Below are 19,483 nucleotides of genomic sequence, written 5' to 3' on the forward strand. Positions count from 1 at the left end.
TCATTGAGTTACAGCGAGGATTTGGGACCTATCTTAGTTTATTTATACCTCCTATGAATGAGAAATAGCAGAATGTAATTAATCTGCAATTCGTAACACTGCCTACTACCGATTGCTGCTTCTGCAGTGCTTCTGTGGGTCATCTCTTCTGTAATCCATTCAGTTTGATTTTTAATTTCTTAAGACGTGCTAACAAGACTCCCACTGCTTCTGATGGGAAAAGATTTCGTATGGACGTACATTTCAGCTCATCAGGCTGTATGTGTGTATATATACATGTAAAAAACCTGTGTGTATGTATATATAGGTATGTTCACAGCCTGAGTTAACACATCTGAGTTTACTACTGCTTATGTACCTTCGAAGAGAATGACTGGTAGCTGGTTTGTAGGGTTATTTTTTGTCTGTTGTTTTGCTGTTTTTTAACTCAGGGAAGCAACACTTCGTGAATTTGTAGCGAGGACTAAGACTAGAAATCCTCAATTCTAGTGAGATTAACAACAGCACATTTTGGGCAGTAGCTTAACCTCTCCTTTCAGATAATAATACTAAGATTTAACTGTCATAAAAAATATTCGTTTCCCTACAGAAAATACAGAGTTAAAATTGACGTGTGCTGTCTGTTTTGAACCAGTTGTTCACTGAATGGGCAGCTCCAGCAAGTGAAAACTCTCAGATTTTGTTATTTTAATTTCCTAAAATGAAATATTCAGGCATTTTTTTCTGACTTAACATTTACCTCTTTTCTACTGTGATTTCCAGCAAGGCTCAGGCAGTGCTGGTTGTCGATGATGTCTGTGACTGAGTAAAGCTACCTGTTGGTCAAAGCCCAGTTATCAACAATTTATGTGTAAGATGCTTTGTGGCTAAGCCTTGTCACTTCTGACATGTGGTAGGGGGTGCATAGTAGGTGACACAAAATCATTTTTTCCAGTTCTGTAACTCAATTATTGCTATTGTTTATCAGATTCAGTGTCTCTCCAGTATACTATTACAGTAGCTACTTGCCTAGAAAACTATACACTTTCAAAACCTCATAATTAATGATCCGTTTAGAGATGACATCTATTTATTAGTATGCTCTTCAAATATCAATTCTGTATCAATTGTAACTTTTTCACCAAACAGTAATATCTTGAAGTACATCTTGCATTTATATTTTTATGACTCTTTGTAATCAACCTAGGCAGGCATTAATATTCTTTTTTTTTTTTTTTCTTTTAAGGTAAAGTGCAAGTTAAGAGTTCAGACATACAAGTTGGAGACCTCATCATAGTGGAAAAGGTTGATACTTTTAAAATATATTTTAGAGACTAAAGAGTATTAATGTGCTAATAATCTTCCGGAGAGAAGTATGTTGAGGTACTTATCTGTGAAGTACTAAGTAAGTAATATTTTAGTTTGAGTCTTATTTGATAAACTTGAAGTCTCTTTTTGGGTTTAATTATAATCTTAATTGGATGTAAGCCCTTATACCTTATAAATTGGAATATACTTATCTAGTGAAAGGCGTGCAGAATGATATTCTTTGGCTTGTGCTCTCCTAGGTGGGTGTGCTAAGGTGACTGACTACCAATACCTTTCTTCTAGTATCTTCCTTCAGATATTTTTTGTGATGCCTGAAGCCTTCTAGGATAAGCTGTGTGCATATCTCTGTTCTTAAAAAAGGGAGTGGAGGGGAATCATTCAAGTTATTGGTTTTAGGTGGTGGGTGAGAGCTGTGAACTTTTTTCCTTGAGGTTAATATCATAATAAAGACGGTGTTGCTTACTTCAGTTGGTTTGTTTCAGGAAGTGATCTAGGCAAAACTGTAAAGAGATCATAATGCAAGCTCTGGTTTTCCTACAATAAGAATATATCCCTATAGGTTAGGTGTGCAGTTTATATTTGCTATCATACCATGCTATAGGAGACTAAGAAGCTGTTGTAACCACGAAGTTGACTTATTTTTCTTGTTAAAAAAAAAACAAACACATAAGTTTATTTCAGAAGGATGACTTAATTTCTTAGTGCCATCAAATGATTCCGATTTTACTTTGTAAAAAAGACATCCCTCAATCCTAGAAAGTTACTTCCAGTTGAAGTTTGTGTCCTTGTATGCAGTTTTGTTTGAGGTGTTGTGTGGCAAGTTGTAGGTAGGCAGGAGAATGTGGAACCTCGGCAGTGACTTGACTTTTCTAAACTTCTGCATGGGATCATTACTATTTAGTGACTTTTTATTGAAGGAAAAAGCCTTGAGCAGATACGCTCCCCTCATGATTCATTTTGCTTTTGTTTTGGTTGTAAATATCCTTCCTTTTTCTTAGAGAATTTAAAGAACTCGTGAATTGTTATAGTCTTTGTTCAGCCACATATGAGAAAGCTCTTGTTTGCTTTGGGGAAAACTACAGCTTGCTTTCTTTCTATGTAGTTAGTGCTAAGTTCTGCCTACATTCCCTCCCCTCCCACCCCCCCTACACCTTTTATCTGCTCCCTGTACCTGATGTCTTGTTGGGACCCTCTGAGCAGCATATACTAGCATAGACAAGATTAATATTGACAGATATACAGGACAGGCGTGCCCTGTCTTTTACCTTGCTATCTTAGTGATCACTTGAACCTATTCCAGATATTCTTCAGGGCACTTAAAGCAAGTTTTTATTTTGATCTTTATTTTAAAAAAAAACTTTTAGGCTTGCTTTAGTCTTTAAACCTGGAATTAATTAGTTATGCTGCATTTGGGAAGCTTATAGGGGTGGCAAAGATATACTTTCCCTGAAACCTACCAAGATTCATCCACCTATTGAATTCTAGTAGAATTTGGGAAAGTGGGATTAATTTGGGGATGAATCTGTCTTGTTTGAGGTAGATTATTAGCATTTATTTCATCATTGTTTGCAGCAACTTATAAACCATGTGCTGTGGGTACCTGAAGTTTATAACATAAAAGCAGTGTTAAGGATTTAGGGAAGTAGTAGGTGTAGTTCCTTTTAAGGAGGATTTTACTTGAGTATCTTGTTGACATGCATGCAATTACTTATCTGTTATACTTCAACCACAAGCTCCTTCCTGTCCCCAAGTCAGTTTTTTTCCTGTTTTTGCTTTTGGTTTGTGTGAGTACCTTAAACTAATGAAATTAAATGTTTTTTAATTCTGTTTAGAAGTGTATTTTGCTAGAGTAAGCACTTTTCCATTTCATAGTATGACTCTTAAGCCGAAGAACCAGTCAGGAGTGAAATGTTCAATTGCTCACTCTAATGGCAAAGAAACAAGTTAACGTTGTATTTGATTAGAAGATGCATCAACAGCATTTCTTCAGTGAAATTAATGACTCATTTGAGCTGGAGATCCATATGTTAACTAGCAACTGCACCACAAATACTAATAACTGAAAAGCTTTTCTGTGTTTGATCTTTGAATATCCTCTGATTTTTTTATTTTTATCTTTTTTTTTTTTAATTTGGAATCCATTCTAAGTGACTGCAATGTAGTTGAAACAACTTAGCTCTGGGTAAATTGTATCTCTAGTTTCAAGTAAAAATTCTGTAGAGTGGTAATACTAGGTCAGGAGAATGCCTCAAAAGGTTGAAGTATTATCAATTTTTAGAGGTTGGAAGCCATTTGAACATTCCCCCTCCTCTTGCTGTAAGCAGACATGCTGCTCCTGGTCCAGTTTTTAGATATATTATTTTTCTATGAATGCATGGGTGTGCAGAGATTTAAGATAACTGGAAGAGTCGATGAGGCGTTATTTAGTTACTGTAGATTTTTGACTGGAACAATTTCTGATTGTGTGAGGAGAATACAACAGATTTGCTTTTTAATAGGTGATATATTAGTAGCACATTGATAACAGCTTTTTTAAAATGTGAAGCAGTAAAGCTTCGTCTTACTTTAAAAGCTTCTCTTAGATAAAGGGGCACGGAACTTTTTCCCCTTAATCACAAGAGTAAAGTGAAATATAACCAGCATTTGTAAAGACTGTTAACATACACAGCATGAAAATGCAGAAAACAACTGCAGAGTGTCTCTTCCATTTCTAACTCAGAATTAAGCATGGATATTTCAGGCAATGAGAAAAGTACCTGGTTCATATTAAATGGATAATACAAAACAGTACATGCAAAATCTTGATGGTCTTGTAGCTTATGAGCAGTTGTAGGGGAATTGGAGGAATGAGTATGGAGCTGCAGAAGTGTATATTAATAAAGATTTTGCAACAGTAACATGAGAAATGAAGAATACCACTGCTAGACTCCTCAATATTCTTTCACATGAGGCATGTAGTCTCTTCTGCAAGGAAGAGTGGATGCATTAGTGAGTTTCCTTGTTTTTCAGTAAGACTAGTGTTCTAGGTTGGAGGTAGATAGAAGCCCAGAAGCTGGAGAAGCACTTGGCTCCCATTAACTATTGCCTTGTCATTGGCCTCTAGAAAGAATCTCTAAATCAGCAGCATAAGCCAACACTAAGAGAAATGGGAACACACCTGTCTTGGAGCTGTAATTCTGCTCAGACTTTGAAAAACGTAGTGTTGTAGTTTTTATGACTTGTATATTCAGACTTTGCTGTAATCAATAAACGTTTCTAGGTTCATCTGCATGGTAATTGAGACTACGTCGTTTGTTCATGGATTTCTGAATGTTTGAAGTCGTATGTGTTGTCATTGTAACTTGTTTCATTTTTGATAAACATGACACGAGGATTAACATGATTAACATTTTGCTGCTGTTTGTGGCAGCACATAACAAAACTTAATTTTCTCCATAATGAGGTTTGCTAAGGATTTTTGTAGCGTGCTTGCCATCTGTTTTTGTGTAGTCAATCTTTTATAGACTAGGTATCAGATACTTGCAAGGAGATCTTTGCTTTGCAGTGTCAGCAATAATAGTGACATTTTTTCATCTAACGCTCACATGGAATCTTTCTACCTGCTTCCAAAACATAGAAAACCTGATGGAAAAAAAAGACACGTCAGTCATAAACTGTTTCTTTTCTTACAGATAAGGTAAACGAAGTACCATTCCTCCCCTTAGTTACATGAAAGAATGCATTCAAATTCTTTAATGCATTTGCTTTTCAGGAAGGAAAAAATATGTAGAGAGAACCCATTTAAAAGACAAAATCAAGGTGTACGTTTTCTTCTAAAATGTGAAAATAGTCATGTCACTAATTGGATAATGCTCAGTTTTGTGAGGTATAACGACTTGACTTGAAAAACTCACCCGATGCTCAGTATCTGTGTGCTGAATGTGCGACACGCATTCTTCACTGAATCTGATAATGGCTTTTAAAACATGGTAACTCACTCTGATTATTAGAACTTCTATTTAACTCTGTATTGGATTGCTGCGCTGTTACTTTTCCAAAATTTTAAGACTATTGGTCAAGTTTTTTAGCCTGTTTAGAAGTAACTGCAGTTTGTAGGCATGAAGCCAGTAACCTGAAACTCGCGTAATGGATTTATGTCAGAGCTGGCAGGGAGGCTGTAAAAATGTATAGTTAATCTATATGAAGGCAGTTTATCTGGTTAATTGTTATTGTCATTTAATTAAATATTTAATTTTGAACTTGCATTTTCCCCATCCTTTTTGTTTGTTGTTTTAGGGCTAATTTGCACACAGTATGTAGTAAGGTTACCCTTTGTCTTGCATTATTTTTCTCAAATCTGAATATGAAACATTTCTGGTTGAATCTGTGCTTGTGATGTATAATAAATGTGGGTGGTCTTCTGTTGTAATGTAAGATAGTAAATACACTGTAGTTGTAAATACACTCCAGTTGCACGTGACCAGCATCTTTAAGGGGAATACTGTTGACATATAGACAAATTGTTACCTGTTTGTGCTTTTAGCAACGAATGAGAATTGCTGCAAACTATGACATATCTGCTCATAAAACATGTAATTTTTAAGGTACGATTAGAAATTTGTTTTTGACCATGTAGGGTCTTCAGATTAAAAAAAAAATGAAAAGATGCATCCTTTTTTTGAGCGTTTTGAGTCTTGCTCAATTTTCCAGTTTCATGTTTGCTTGAGATACCTCCTGTTTCCTGGCTTAACCTCTCCATAGCCTATCTCTGAATCAATAGAAGATACAGTCTTAGTTGCTTCCATTTCTGAACCAACTTCCCTCAAAGGTGAGCCTCTATAAAATAAAACCTGAGATTTATTTTGCTAACGTTATTCTAAATGATGCTGATGTGACAGCATGGTGCTCTCAAGAATGTTTCTTTGTAGGAATTGAAAACTTTGCCTAGTGTTAGAACATCTTAAAGTAGCTTGGATATTTTTTGGTCAGAAATAATTTTATTAGTGTGATTACTCAAGAACTAAGGCAAAGCTTAAAGTACAGCACCTTGCATAGGTCACTCTGAAAGTAATGCCTTCTGTTTATTTCCATGGAAACTACAACAAATGCAAATAATGTAATAACAGTATTTGATAGAACAAATTCTCAGCTACAAAATACCACTGTTCAATGTATTCGCCACCATTACCTATGGATTTTTGTTGTTGGGATTTGTAGAGATGGGGTCAGGAATGCAAAGGCCCAACTGGAAGTAGGCTTTGGAAGTGGTGCAGAGAAAAACAAGAAACCCTTTACAGGTCCATCAACCAGAAAAGGAAGGTCCAAGCAGGCACACCCCTCAGGCCCAGTGAGCACTACAGGCAGGCTGGTAACAAAGGACAGGCAGAAGGCTGAGGTACTCAACAGTTTTTTTTGCCTCAGTCTTCACCAGCAGCTGTTCTTCAGGCATCCCTCAGGTGGAGGAGTCGGAAGGTGGAGGCTAAGAGGCTGTGATCCTCCCACAGGAAGCAGAGATCAGGTTTGTGACCACCTGAGGATCCTGAACACCTGTAAGTCTATGGGACCCAATGAGATGCAGCCCAGAGTCCTAAAGGAAGAGGCTGATGCAGTTGCTGAGGCACTCACGGTGCCATTTGAAAAGTCATGGCCGTCACGTGGAGTCCCCTGTGTCTGGAAAAAGGCAGAGTTGTACCTGCTTTTAACATGGGTAGGACGGATGACCGAGGGAACTACTGACTTCTCAGCTTCGCTTCTGTGCTGGGGAATATCATGGAAGAAATTCACCTGGAAGCTGTGCTAAGGCACGTGGAAGAGAGAGAGGTGATACAGGAAAGCCAGCATGGCTTCATCCAGAGCGAGTCCTGTCTGATCAATGTTGCAGCCTCCTACAGTGGTGTTACTGCGTCAGTGGGAAAGGGAAGAGCCAGTGATGTCTTCTACTGGGACTTCAGGAAGGCCTTTGGCAAAGGCCCTCACAGCATCTTTGTCTCACAGGAAGATGAGTGATTGTTTGATGGCTGGACAATTAAATTGATGAGGAACTGGGTGCAAGACTTAGCCAGGGAATAGTGGTCAGTAGCTCAGTGTCTGGGTGGATGCCAGTGATGAGTGCCACCCCCTCAGGAATCAGAACTGGGGCTGATGCTCTTTGATATTTTCATCAGTGACATCAGTGTTGGGATCAAGTATGCTCTCAGCAAGTTTTAGGATGACACTAAGCTGCGTTGTGTTGTTGAAATGCTGGCAGGGTGGGATAGCATCTTGAGACACCTAGACAGACTCAGGCAGTGGGCCCTGAAGAACTTCATGACATTCAACACATGCAAGTACAAGGGTCTCGCACCTAAGTTGCAGCAACCCCCGCTATCAGTATGAGCTGGGGGATGAAGGGATTGAGCACGGTCCTTTTGAAGAGGGCTCAAGATGTGGCAAGTTGGACATGAGCCAGCCCTGTGACCTCACAGCCCATGAAATTAAGCACGTCCTGGGCTACGCCAAAAGAAGAGTGGCCAGTATGCTGTGGGAGGTGATCCTGCTCCCTCTGCTTTGCACTAGTGAAACCATTCCTAGAGTACTATGTCCAGATTGCAGTGTCCTCAGTACAGGGTGGTCTTGGACCTGTTGGAGTGAGTCCAGAGGAGGGCCCCAAAAATGATGCAAGAAATGGAATACCTTCCTTATGAGGACAGGGTGAGAGAACTGGGGCTGCTCAGGCTGGAGAAGAGAGAGTTCTGGAAGACATGAGAGTGGCCTTCAAGTATCTAAATGGGCGCTGTAAGAAAGAAGGGACACACTCTTCCCTGTCTCTGGAGCTGCTCAGTGTCAGACAGTCAGTCTTTGTGCTGCCTGTAGATGTCACTGTTCATAGCAGGGGAATTGGACTAGATGACCTTCAAATGTCCCTTCCAACTCAGATAGTTCTGTGATTTCCCAATGGGATGAGTATGTTAGAGCTGCTACACGCTGTATGTGTTTCAATTGCTATCACAGAAAAGTGTAATTAGTTCAGATGTTTTGTGGGGGTATTACAAAGATGTATCTTCTGCTTTGATACAGTGAATCAATTCATTATTCTGATTAGAATCACTCAGTAAAATTTAAGGCAGGATTCTATATACTGTGTTGGTGACTTGAGACGTGCTCATGCTTTGCATTGAAATTTTCAGGCTAGTGGGATTCCTGACTGCTTGAAACCCATCTGTGCTGCTGTTTCTTCTCTGAATTATATAACTGAAGTTCTTTATAGCTTGTAGTTTATGCAGAATATAGAGCTACAACTGAATTACACAGCATTAATTTTCCAGTTTGATTATAATTTAAATGTGAAATAATAAGTTTTGAGATGTTTATATATTAAATATCTTAACTTCTTAAGTTGGTAAGTTCAGTAAGCTTTTTAAGGCTAAAATCCATGAGGTTCACGTATGCCATATGATGGTCTTTGTCAGCTACGTATCTATTTTCCTTTCTACTCTTTCTTCAAGCAGACATTTGAGCTCTTCAGAAATAAAAGACGAGCCTTAGTTGAGCCTTAGTCTATTCAATTTTGTCTTTGCAAAGGAGAGGTTTGTAAATACGTGAAACTGGGAAACGTTGCTTCATGGCTTGCAATTTCCTCTCTGTATTTGTATATTGGGAGAGAGAAAGAGGATGCCTGGCAAAAGTTGATATACACTGCATATATAGCTTAAATGCTGAGATGTTTGAAATTTCTGTTTACTTTTTTTCCTGCTAACTATCAGGGTTTTGCTCAATAGAATATTACTTTTAGTGTTTCAGTGGTATATATTCAGTGATTTATAGTCTTGATGCACTGTTTTTAGTCATGAAAAGACCAGTCCAGGTCTTCAGGTATTTATGATTCACTTATAAAGAACATCTGAAAGGATTAGATGTCGTTTGCTTATTGTATAATTTTTTGAAAATATTGATTTCTGAATTGCAAATACTGAATGTAAAGTGCTTTGATAAATCCTATTTTAATTGAGTTTCAATCCAAGTTTGACCTTTTGGTGACAGGATCTTAACTGGGCATTTGATTGGAATTTACTGTTTTCCTACGTAGAATAAAATGTACTTTTTTCTTCCTCTCTCCTCAGAATCAACGAATCCCATCTGACATGGTTTTTCTCAGAACATCAGAAAAAACTGGTATGTTTTGATAATTCAGGTTGGCTACATGATAACTTGGTCATTGTAGTAATATTTTAGATTGTGCATTATGGTCAAACTGATAGCAGGAAATCCACATGTGTGAGATTAATAGGGGGTGAGGGGCAGGAGTGTATATATCTGAGAAAAATAGTATGCTTGGACTTAAAACTGGGAAATCTCACTGTGAATTGTGAATGTGAGGTCTATAGAGATGCATTCTTTTAAATAGATGACTGATACAACGAAACTTCGGGTAATGCAAATATCAAGACTAGTTCAGTATACTTTAAAACAATATTTGTCTAATATAATAGTATTTTTGGATATTACTGCAATACATTAAATGTCACTTGATTTGATTTTCAGTTAATGGAAAAGAACTGAAACAATATCCCACTGATGTGATTAAAATTACTTTAGAAACGTATTAAAGTGATCTAAAAAACATTAGGATAGCTATTTTTTTTTTTTTCCCTTTTGAAGCGATACTTCCTCTTTGGGCTGTCAAATATATAGAACCTTACACAACCTGCAGAAACTGCAAACAAACAACAACAAAAACAGCACACAAAAAAACCCAACACTTTTCTTGAGTGAGGAGAAGGAAAGAACTTCTCATTAATTCCGTTTCTCTCTATATGGTGATAAGAGTACTCCTGAACTCTGAACATATATTTCCTTTACATGAGCCCTATAAATTAGAATCATAGAATCACCAAGGTTGGAAAAGACCTAAAAGATCACCCAGTCCAACCGTTCACTTATTCCCAATAGCTCCTACTAAACCATGTCCCTCAACACAACATCCAGCCTTTCCTTGAACACCCCCAGGGTCGGTGACTCCACCACCTCCCTGGGCATCCATTCCAGTGCCTGACCACCCTTTCTGAACAGTAACACTTCCTCATGTCCAGCCTGAATCTCCCCTGCCGTAGCTTGAAGCCATTTCCCCTGGTCCTATCACTGATGACACGAGAGAAGAGGCCGACCCCCAGCTCACTACAGCCTCCCTTCAGGAAGTTATAGAGAGCAATGAGGTCTCCCCTGAGCCTCCTCTTCTCCAGGCTGAACATTCCCAGCTCCTTCAGCCTCTCCTCATATGGCCTGTGTTCCAGACCCCTCACCAGCTTTGTTGCCCTCCTTTGAACACGTTCCAGGGCCTCAATATCTTTCTTGCAGTGAGGGGCCCAAAACTGGACACAGCACTCGAGGTGCGGCCTCACCAGTGCTGAATACAGGGGAACAATCACCTCTCTGCTCCTGCTCGCAATGCTGTTTCTGATGCAAGCCAGGATGCCATTGGCCTTCTTGGCCACCTGGGCACACTGTCGGCTCATGTTCAGCCGAGCATCAATCAATACCCCCAGGTCCATTTCCTCTACGCAGTCCTCCAGCCACACCGCCCCAAGCCTGTAGATGAATTACAGCTATTTTGATTAAAGTTTGCAAGTGATAGTCCCCATGTAACTCAAAAAAAAGCCACCACCAATAAACAAAAAATAAAAAAAAATCCAACTCAAAGAATTTGCCTTCTTTATATTGCTGTATCATGAAGAGCTGTCTGATATTTGTCGGACAGCACTAACTTTCATGTAGGAATATCACAGCTCTTAACCTTGCGTTAGGAGTGCTTTGATGTTTTACTGTCCCATTGGAGTTCTATTTCAGAAATCATTTGCAAGAAAAGTCAAATGTTTGATTTGCCTGTAGAACACTACTGGAGCTACGTATTCACTAGAAGAAATTGCTACAAGTACTATGCAGTCACTGCCTTGTCATGATTTTGAAGTGATTGACTGTTAGGTGCACTAGATTATGTTTAACTGGTCTGGACCAGCAGTGTTGTCTAATAGTACATATAATCTTAATCCTGGTTAACTGTTCTCTGCTTCAGAATGCATACTGTACTAAATTTCATAATGCTTTTGACAACTCAAAGATCTTGGATCCAACATGATTATAAAGTGATTGATGATGTCTCCTTTTGGGCTGCTTGCAGTATCGTGTCTTAACCACTGAAGCCTATAAATGTTTCAGCTAGAATCATAAGAACTGTTAAAGCTCAAATGACATCTGCTACAAAAGTGGAAACATGAGTTAGACTCTGTAGAAGAATTACCTTAAACTAGGCCTGTTGCATGCTATGCCTTAGCATAAGAGCTACATTTATGGAAATTTGTCTTAGTCTTTACCAGTTAAATTGTATTAGATATGTGGGCATTTAGAAGCAGTTGTCATCTCCAGTTGCAGTAGTATGTATCAATGCTGATATCTTCAAGTGATGTATGCATGGCAGAAACGTGTTGAGAACTCATTGTGTAGTAATGTGTAGTGTTTGCTGTTGTGAAAACGTGGAAAGCTGTCCCTAATTGGGATCAGCATTCTCACTGCCGGAATAAAAGTGCTGTCAAGCAACTGTATAACTTGCAATGACAAAATTTCTTCAATTATGTTTTGCATATCTACACTGTGGCATGCTTTCCTCTGCACTGATTGTTAAACTTGTAAATTCTTGTATGGAAAGTTATAAGACATTGTGTAGTCTGCTCTCCTCGCAGTACTGCTAATTGAAGGATGGGCCACAGCAGTGTCCATGAACAATCCAGGCACTGTATCTTGTCAGGACCATGTATAATTGTAGATCTAGGACATGGAATGAATTCTTGTGTCAAAAAATGTGGGGAGAAAAGCATGATTTGAAAGTAAAATTGTTCAAGTCTATCTTGGTGTTCAGGTTTAATTCAGACAGCTTTAAAATTTTCTGGTAATCTGCTATCAGGAAAATAAAGCTACACAATTTAAAGGTTTATAGTATAAAATTAGCCTGTCCCTAAACAAATAAATGTGCTTGTTAACACACTTAAAGTATTCCTGCAAGGTAAGCGCCCATTATAATTCAAAGTGAACACAGCAAATGCAAAGAAATCTGCCCAAAGTTCGGATATAAATAATTCATTTATATTTTTACCACACGCGGAATGGGACTTTTGCATTTTCAATACTTTTTCTATAAACATGCAATATATTGGCTACTTATATTGATGCTGTTCTCTCAAAAAAAATGTGAAACCAAACCAAACAAGAAAAAAATGCAAGCAAAAAAAAAATTCCAACACTGAACTTCAAACATATGGCGGTAATTGTTATTTTGACTAAAGAATAAGACTTGAATAAGACTTATATCTGTAATTGCTTTTTCTTGAATGTTGTAGTTTTGACTGATTTATGGTTTAGTTTATAGTCAACAGTTTAAATACTTTATAGAACACATTAGTTTTTCCATGGTTTTATGTTCTGTATGTGATTTTCTTTTATCTTCTGTGCAATAAAACACTTTAATTTGTTATCATAAATCTATACAGAGTAAAAGCAAAGATTTTGAACTAATTTTGAAGTCTACTCTGTTTCAACATTTCCCAATTTCAGTATTTACTGTTGTTTGTAACACTTGATACCCTTTGTCTTCAGTCAGAAAAAGCAGTTTGAGTTATAAATCATTAGCCATAGAAGTTCAACCAAAAACAGTTCTGGCTTGTTTGTCATGGATGTGTTTCTGTTGGAGAAATGAGCCAGTGTCATTTCTTCAGTGCTTGTTTTCTTCACATCTCCTTTCCCAAATGCACTTAAAGAAATGCAGAGTTTGTTAGGATGTTTCTTAACTTTGTGTAGCAGGAGCTAATTTTAAGATCAAACCTAACGGATTATTTTGATAAAACTGAATTCTAATTATATGTTATCTTATAACTATTATTTCTTGAGCTGAAATACATGTTCTCCAACTTGACTGTGCCTGCTTTTAGTTCAGTGACCTGATGATTCTGGTATGGGTCAGGTACTCTTATTCTAGCACGCAGATGTGCTCTCACATGAGCAAGAGCTGGTCCTTAAGAAAAGCCTGGTACATATGTTTGTAAAACTGTAATATTTGTGCTCTTCACTTTGAAATGTGAAATTATGAGAAATACACAAATATTTGACTACTGCGTTAAGAAAGAGTGAATGTACTTTTTTTTTTCCCTTCAAACTTTTCATTTACTGTCCTAAGGTAACTTCAGATTCTTATTCTATCTTAAACTGGCGTTGCAGTGATTGTCCCTGAGCTAATAGTTGCTGATTTTTACCAGCAATTTTTGCTATGTTCAAAAGTAGGTGACTGCTGGAACTAACATGCTCTAGGAGCTCTTCTACCTTGAGCTTTTGAGAAAAAACTGAAGGAAGAAAGTTGCTTGATATCTTTGGCTTGCTCTACCTGGTTGAAAGTTACTCTAGGAAAGATAATGGCATAGTATATGCCATAGAAATTAGGCTAATTGCATTATTTGCTAGAGCCTTTGCAGTTGGAAGAGCCAGCAGATGACTATCTTCAGGTATGTGATGTGCTCCTTAGACACCAGGGCTAAGAAAAAGTGTTTATTGTGTACTACAGTTAGTTTTTAGGCCGGTGACTAATGACAGTGCTGTTATTTTATTGTTGTTTTTGTTGTTATTAGTAGCTTTTCAGGAGGATAAGAATTGATTAATGTTATTTTAACCCTTTTTTTCCCCTAAGGGTATTTTACACACTTACCTTGGATATTGCATTGTAATTGTAGAGGAGAATTGTTTTTACTTTTCAGCCTTCCTTGGTAGAAACTGATTTCCATAGGATGAAGTAGAATTTCTTTTACTAATGTATTCCAGCTTTCCTGGGTGGGTATTGGAACCCTCTGTCTTTGCACAGAATTGGCATTTTTGGCAGATGCTAGACTCTATATAGAGCAATGCCAATGCTTCTGAAAAAAGGTTTTCCCAAGTGTCAGAACATTGCATTGAGATATGCTTCCAACAACAAAATTGGAGTTGGAAACACTGTAAGGACAAGTCTGTTTAAAAGATGGTTCACAGATGAATTTTAATACATGATTTTCTACAGACAGCAACTCTCAAATTGGCAGAAGTGACATTTGGTTGTGGGATTTTGTTCTTGTCAGAGAAAATACTCTCAATAGCAACTGCTACTGACTGCTCAGTTCTACTCATCACAGCTAGTGCTACAGGTGGCTGGGGTCTACAACAGGCCACCTGATCAAGGAGAGCCTGTTGAGAAGTCCTTCCTGCTTCAGCTGCAAGTGTCATGTTTGCAGTCTCTTATCCTGATGGGGAATTTCAATCATCCAGATACCTGCTCAGAAAACAGCATGGTGAGCTGCAGGCAATCCAGGAGACTCCTGTAGTCCATCAGTGATAACTTTTTGGTTCAGGTATATGGCAGATTGACCAGAGGTGAGATGTTACTGGACCTGATGTTCACCAACGCAGTAGATACCGTTAAAGACATTAAGATTGGAAGCAACCTGGCTGCAGCAACCATGCCCTGAGTGAGTTTGTGATCTTGAGGAATGTGAGCCTGGCAAAGAGTGGAATCAGGACAGTGAACTTCAGGAGAGTGAACTTCAGGCTGTTAAAGGGATTGCTGGAAAAGATCTCCTCGGAAGCTGTCCTTAGAGTGGAGCAAAGCTGGCTACTCTTTGGGGATGCTTTTCTGAGAGCACAAATGATCTCCATCCCTTAGAGTAAGAAAACAGGCAGAGGAGCCAGGAAACTATTGTTGCTTGGCAAGGACAGGCTAGTCACACTGAGTGAAAAGAAGGGCATGTCCTTGGAAACGAGGGTGTATCATCTGGGAAGAATACATGGATGGTATCTGGACATGCAGAGATGGGATTAGGAAAGCCAATACATAGATGGAGCTGAACTTGTTGAGGGATTATAAAAACAAGGAGGGATTCTATAGGTACATTGTTCAAAAGAGACAGGCCAAAGAGAGTGTATCCTCTCTGGTAAGTGAGAAAGGAGAACTGGCTACAACAGATATGGAGGAGGCTGAGGTACTCAGTGAGTTCTTTGCCTTGATCTTCTCTGACAGCCAGGATTCTTATATTCATCACATCTCACGTCATCACATAAATCCTTCTAGGTGGGAACTGGAGAAGCAAACTGCCCCCCACTGTAAAGGCAGAGGAAGTCTGAGAACACCTCTTAAGACTGAATATTTGTAAGTCTACGGGACCCAGTGACGTGCATCTTAGGGTGCTAAGGGAGATGGCTGATGTGTTGGTTGGGCTGCACTCCATCATATTTGAAAAGTCACGAATGTCAGATGAAATCCCCAGTGACTGGACAAAGGGAAACATCACTCCCATTTGTAAGAAAGGGAGGAAAGAGGAACTGGAGGACTACGTGCCAGTGAACTTCACCTCTGTGCCTGGGAAGCTGGTGGAACAGATCCTCCTGGAAGACATGTTAGGGCACATGAGGAAAGAGTAGGTGTTCTGTGGTTTCACCAAGGAAGGTCATGCCTGACCAATTTGCTGGCCTTCTGTGATGAAGTGACAGCATTGGTGAACAGAGGGAAGGCAACTGATGTGATCTGTGTGGACTTCTGCAAGGCCTTTGACATGATCCCCCACCACATCCTTATCTCTAAATTGGAGAGAGACGAGTTTGAAGGGTGCGCTATTTGGTGGATAAGGAATTGCTTGGAAGGTTGAAGCCAGAGAGTTGTAGTCCAGGTGGAGGCTGGTGATGAGTGGTGTCCCACAGAAGGATTTGTATTGCAACCATGCTGGATGTGGCTCTGGGCAGCCTGGTCTGGTGGTTGGCAACCCTGCACTTAGCAGGGGGGTTGAGTCTAGATGATCATTGTGGTCCTTTTCAACCCAGGCCATTCTGTGATTCTATGATCTTTATCAGTGGCATAGATGTTGGGATTGAGTGCACCCTCCTCAAGTTTGCTGAAGACACAAGTCTGAGCATTGCAGATGATATGGCAAAAAGAAGAAGGGATGCCATCCAAAGAGACCCTGATAACCTCAAAAGATGGGCCCCGGCGAACCTCCTGAGGTTAACCCCATCTCTACACAGCCTACCAGAATCCCTATGCTTCTCCCAGGATACCTGTCCCTGCTTCTGTTGCCTGTGTGTTTTCTTTCTGCTCTCTGGTTTGACCAGCTGGTCCCCATTTAGCCTTTGCCAATCTCTTTCTTTCCTTTCCTGTTTTCCTGCACCTGGTGTTGAAAAGGGATTTCTGCATAAGCACTGCTAATCAGGTCTAACGAGATATGACCTTGCAATGGTTTTAAAGTCGTTTCCTAATTTGAGAGATGATCTTCAAATCTATCTTAATGTATTCATAATGAAAACATAGCATCTCAAACTTCTGCTTGAGAGTTGAGGTGGGAGGTATCTGTACCTGAAATAGAAGCGTGTGTGTAGACTTGAACTAACTTGTTTTGCATCTCTCTTCGGTAGTGGAGACACTGATGTGAGTCAGTCTGCCTTGTATGGAGTATGCAGTTGAGAAAATGCTGGCTTCTCCATACAAATGCTAAGGCCTGTGTATCCACAGTCAGTGCTTTTGGTATGAATGGAGAGTAAACAAAATTCAGCTTCTATTTAGCTGTTTCAGTTACAGTTCTGATTGCAAGTGGTCTTTTAGCTTTATGAACTTTCCTCTATCTGTCAACAAAAGGGGATGGGGAGAAATAAAATAAGATCAATTCCTCTGCTTTTTCCTGTAGCAAAGTCTAGTCTTTGTGGGTGGTCTGTTGCTTCTCTTTAGGCTCCTGTTTGGTAAAGGATAATGTACTTTTCTCTGCTGAATTTTTAATGCCTGTTGTAATTTGAATTTATTAGCTTCTTTGATTTCTTTTCTGTGTTCGAACATTGTGAGATATCAAGATATCAACGCTTTATTTAGTTACTGGTGTGTCTTTCAAGTTGTTTACTTTTTCTGCTTCTAAAATCTGGGAGACTAAGTGCACTTTCAATGGATTCTGGAATATCTGGCTATCGACTTCTCTTTTTATCGGTTTGCTTATGAGCTCTGCTTTTACCTAGAGCAGAAATGTCCCTTACGTAATCTACAAGTACTGTGCTTTTAAGGTGTGTAAATGTTTATATAATTTTGCAGTATCTGTCTTCAGAAGATATTTAAGTGTATTATTATAGTGTATTTTGTTGAATGTTACTGTCCAGTCAGAGCTCTGGAAGTAGGGAGGCTCTTTATTCAGTGTTCTTGAAATAAGTTCTGAATATTTACTTGTTAATATGTGCTTTGCCCTAGGATTAGAAAATTACTTGATTAGCTTAAATATCAGTAGGCAATTCCAGAAAATAAAAGCTACTTAAAATATCCTAATTTCATTTTTGTTGCAACAGGCAGCGGTTTGAGAATCGTCCCATATAAAATACCTAGTGCAAGTCTGACTGCTGGTTTGAAGGATCATGTTGAATTCTGAAGCAAACTTCACTTCATATAATTCTCACAGTACATTTTCAAATGAGAACCAGTTTCCCAGGAGTAAACTAAAGTGTTTTCATGTGGGCCCCCAGTGAACACTGTTAAGAAAAATGAAGAAAAGCCAGCTGAACCCAGTTAGTAGACTGTAGTAATGATTCAGGGAAAACAATCTAACATGGATAATACTTACGGAATTGCACTTGTGGAACAGTGTCCACATTGTGCGATTTCCTTGTTGTAGTGGTGCCTTAAAATAGTTTGCAGTGCAGGCACTTTGTTCTTCCAAACAGCTGAAATCTCTTTGATTGCAAACAGTTCCGTTTCATCCTTTGGTTTCTCCAAATGCACAGTATGCATTGTGTTAAAGTAGTCTGTTATCTTGGTGAAATTAGCTTGCTATGCTAAAGTAGGATTCCACCTGGCAGGTTTTTTTTTTCCTAGTATGTTAAAAATACTCAGGTTGGAAAATATTTTTAAGTTTTCTGAAGGAAGATGTGACAGCTATTCTTTGTTGAGAAGCAATTCTAGTGCTAGCGTATGTATTTACATCTGACTAGTTCTAATATTTTGTTGGCACTAGCAAAATTGGTTTAATGATGAGCAAAGGTGAAAATATTTATAGTTCCTGTGCTTGGATCATTTATGGGATAAATCCCCATAGGTTATTTCAGTTCTAAATGTCAAAAATAGCCACAATAGAGCAAACAAAGCAGGTGTAGAAACAGGGCGATGGCAGTGATAAGTATTCTTGTTATTTTTATCAAATCTGTCAGTGGAGCTGGTATCTGCCAAGTACAGTACTGATTTCTATCTATAAAACCAATATATAAAATAAATAAATAAAGGGGCATTCAGGCCTCCCTTGTTTTTCTTTCATCTGAAAAGGGAAGCAAGACTTTGGTTAGAGTTCTAAGGTAACCAAGGTATTATGTATGGCAGAGTTTTCAACTTATTACTCTGTGTGTATATATACATATTTCTTACAGGTTGTAAATTTCAGGAGATTATTTCAATAGTTCAGATTATCTTACTTCATCAGTGATAGTATAGAAAAAGATTAATGTGCATCAGAAAAATAAGGGAGCAAAGTGGCGCTTCAAAACCTATTAAATGCAAAGGGTAAATTAATGCTTTTCAGTATCTGCTTGTAAATCTCCTCTATGTAAATCATTATGTTAACATTTGAGAATGTGAACATAAATGTGGATGTTTGATTTCTTTTCTGCCTTAGAATACTGTTTGCTGTAAGTAAGATAATTCTGTAATGTTTTTAATAAAAGTAAAAATTCCTAAGTCGCACTGAATCAATACAGCAATCAAAAAAAAAAATGTAGTGGATAAAGCTTGGATTAAAAGCATTTGTGTGCTTGTCAGTAAGGAACTCTGATGAGTTTGATGGTATCATATTGACTGCATATTAATACGTGGCATCCTATAAGACCATCAGCTGATTGTTTAGAATGTAAATGAATCTGTTGATGGATCCAGTGACTGATGGCTTGAATTCCAATTAATCAATTGCTTCATCAGTTTCTTAATTCAGATCAAATAACTCAAGTACACACAGTTGTTTTAATGGTATTAAGAGAAATTAATGCTTTTAAACCAATTTCATCACTCTTCTTTAAATACAACTACAATTTGTTATTTGCATCCTAGCTGATGGTGTTATAACGGAAATGTTTGAGATGGTTCAGCTGTTCTGGTGTGTTTTGTTTTGTTTTCTAAGAATTCCTTAAGTAGGTAACATAACTGAAAGCT

The 19,483-nt window shown here is 38.4% G+C and overlaps 1 protein-coding gene across 6 annotated transcripts in view; it reads left to right on the forward strand.

Moving 5' to 3' along the window:
• ATP9B (ATPase phospholipid transporting 9B (putative)) overlaps positions 1–19,483 on the forward strand; it is a 155,991-nt gene that overhangs the window by 34,567 nt on the left and 101,941 nt on the right. For all 6 annotated transcript variants that reach the window (XM_052697876.1, XM_052697877.1, XM_052697879.1 and 3 more), the window contains exons 6-7: positions 1,226–1,284; positions 9,387–9,438. In XM_052697876.1, coding sequence (XP_052553836.1) covers positions 1,226–1,284; positions 9,387–9,438 — 111 coding nt within the window. The remainder of the gene's footprint in view (positions 1–1,225; positions 1,285–9,386; positions 9,439–19,483) is intronic.

The sequence above is a fragment of the Tympanuchus pallidicinctus genome, unplaced genomic scaffold (assembly GCF_026119805.1).
Source record: "Tympanuchus pallidicinctus isolate F22 unplaced genomic scaffold, pur_lepc_1.0 scaffold31, whole genome shotgun sequence".
Classification (NCBI taxonomy): Eukaryota; Metazoa; Chordata; class Aves; order Galliformes; family Phasianidae; genus Tympanuchus; species Tympanuchus pallidicinctus.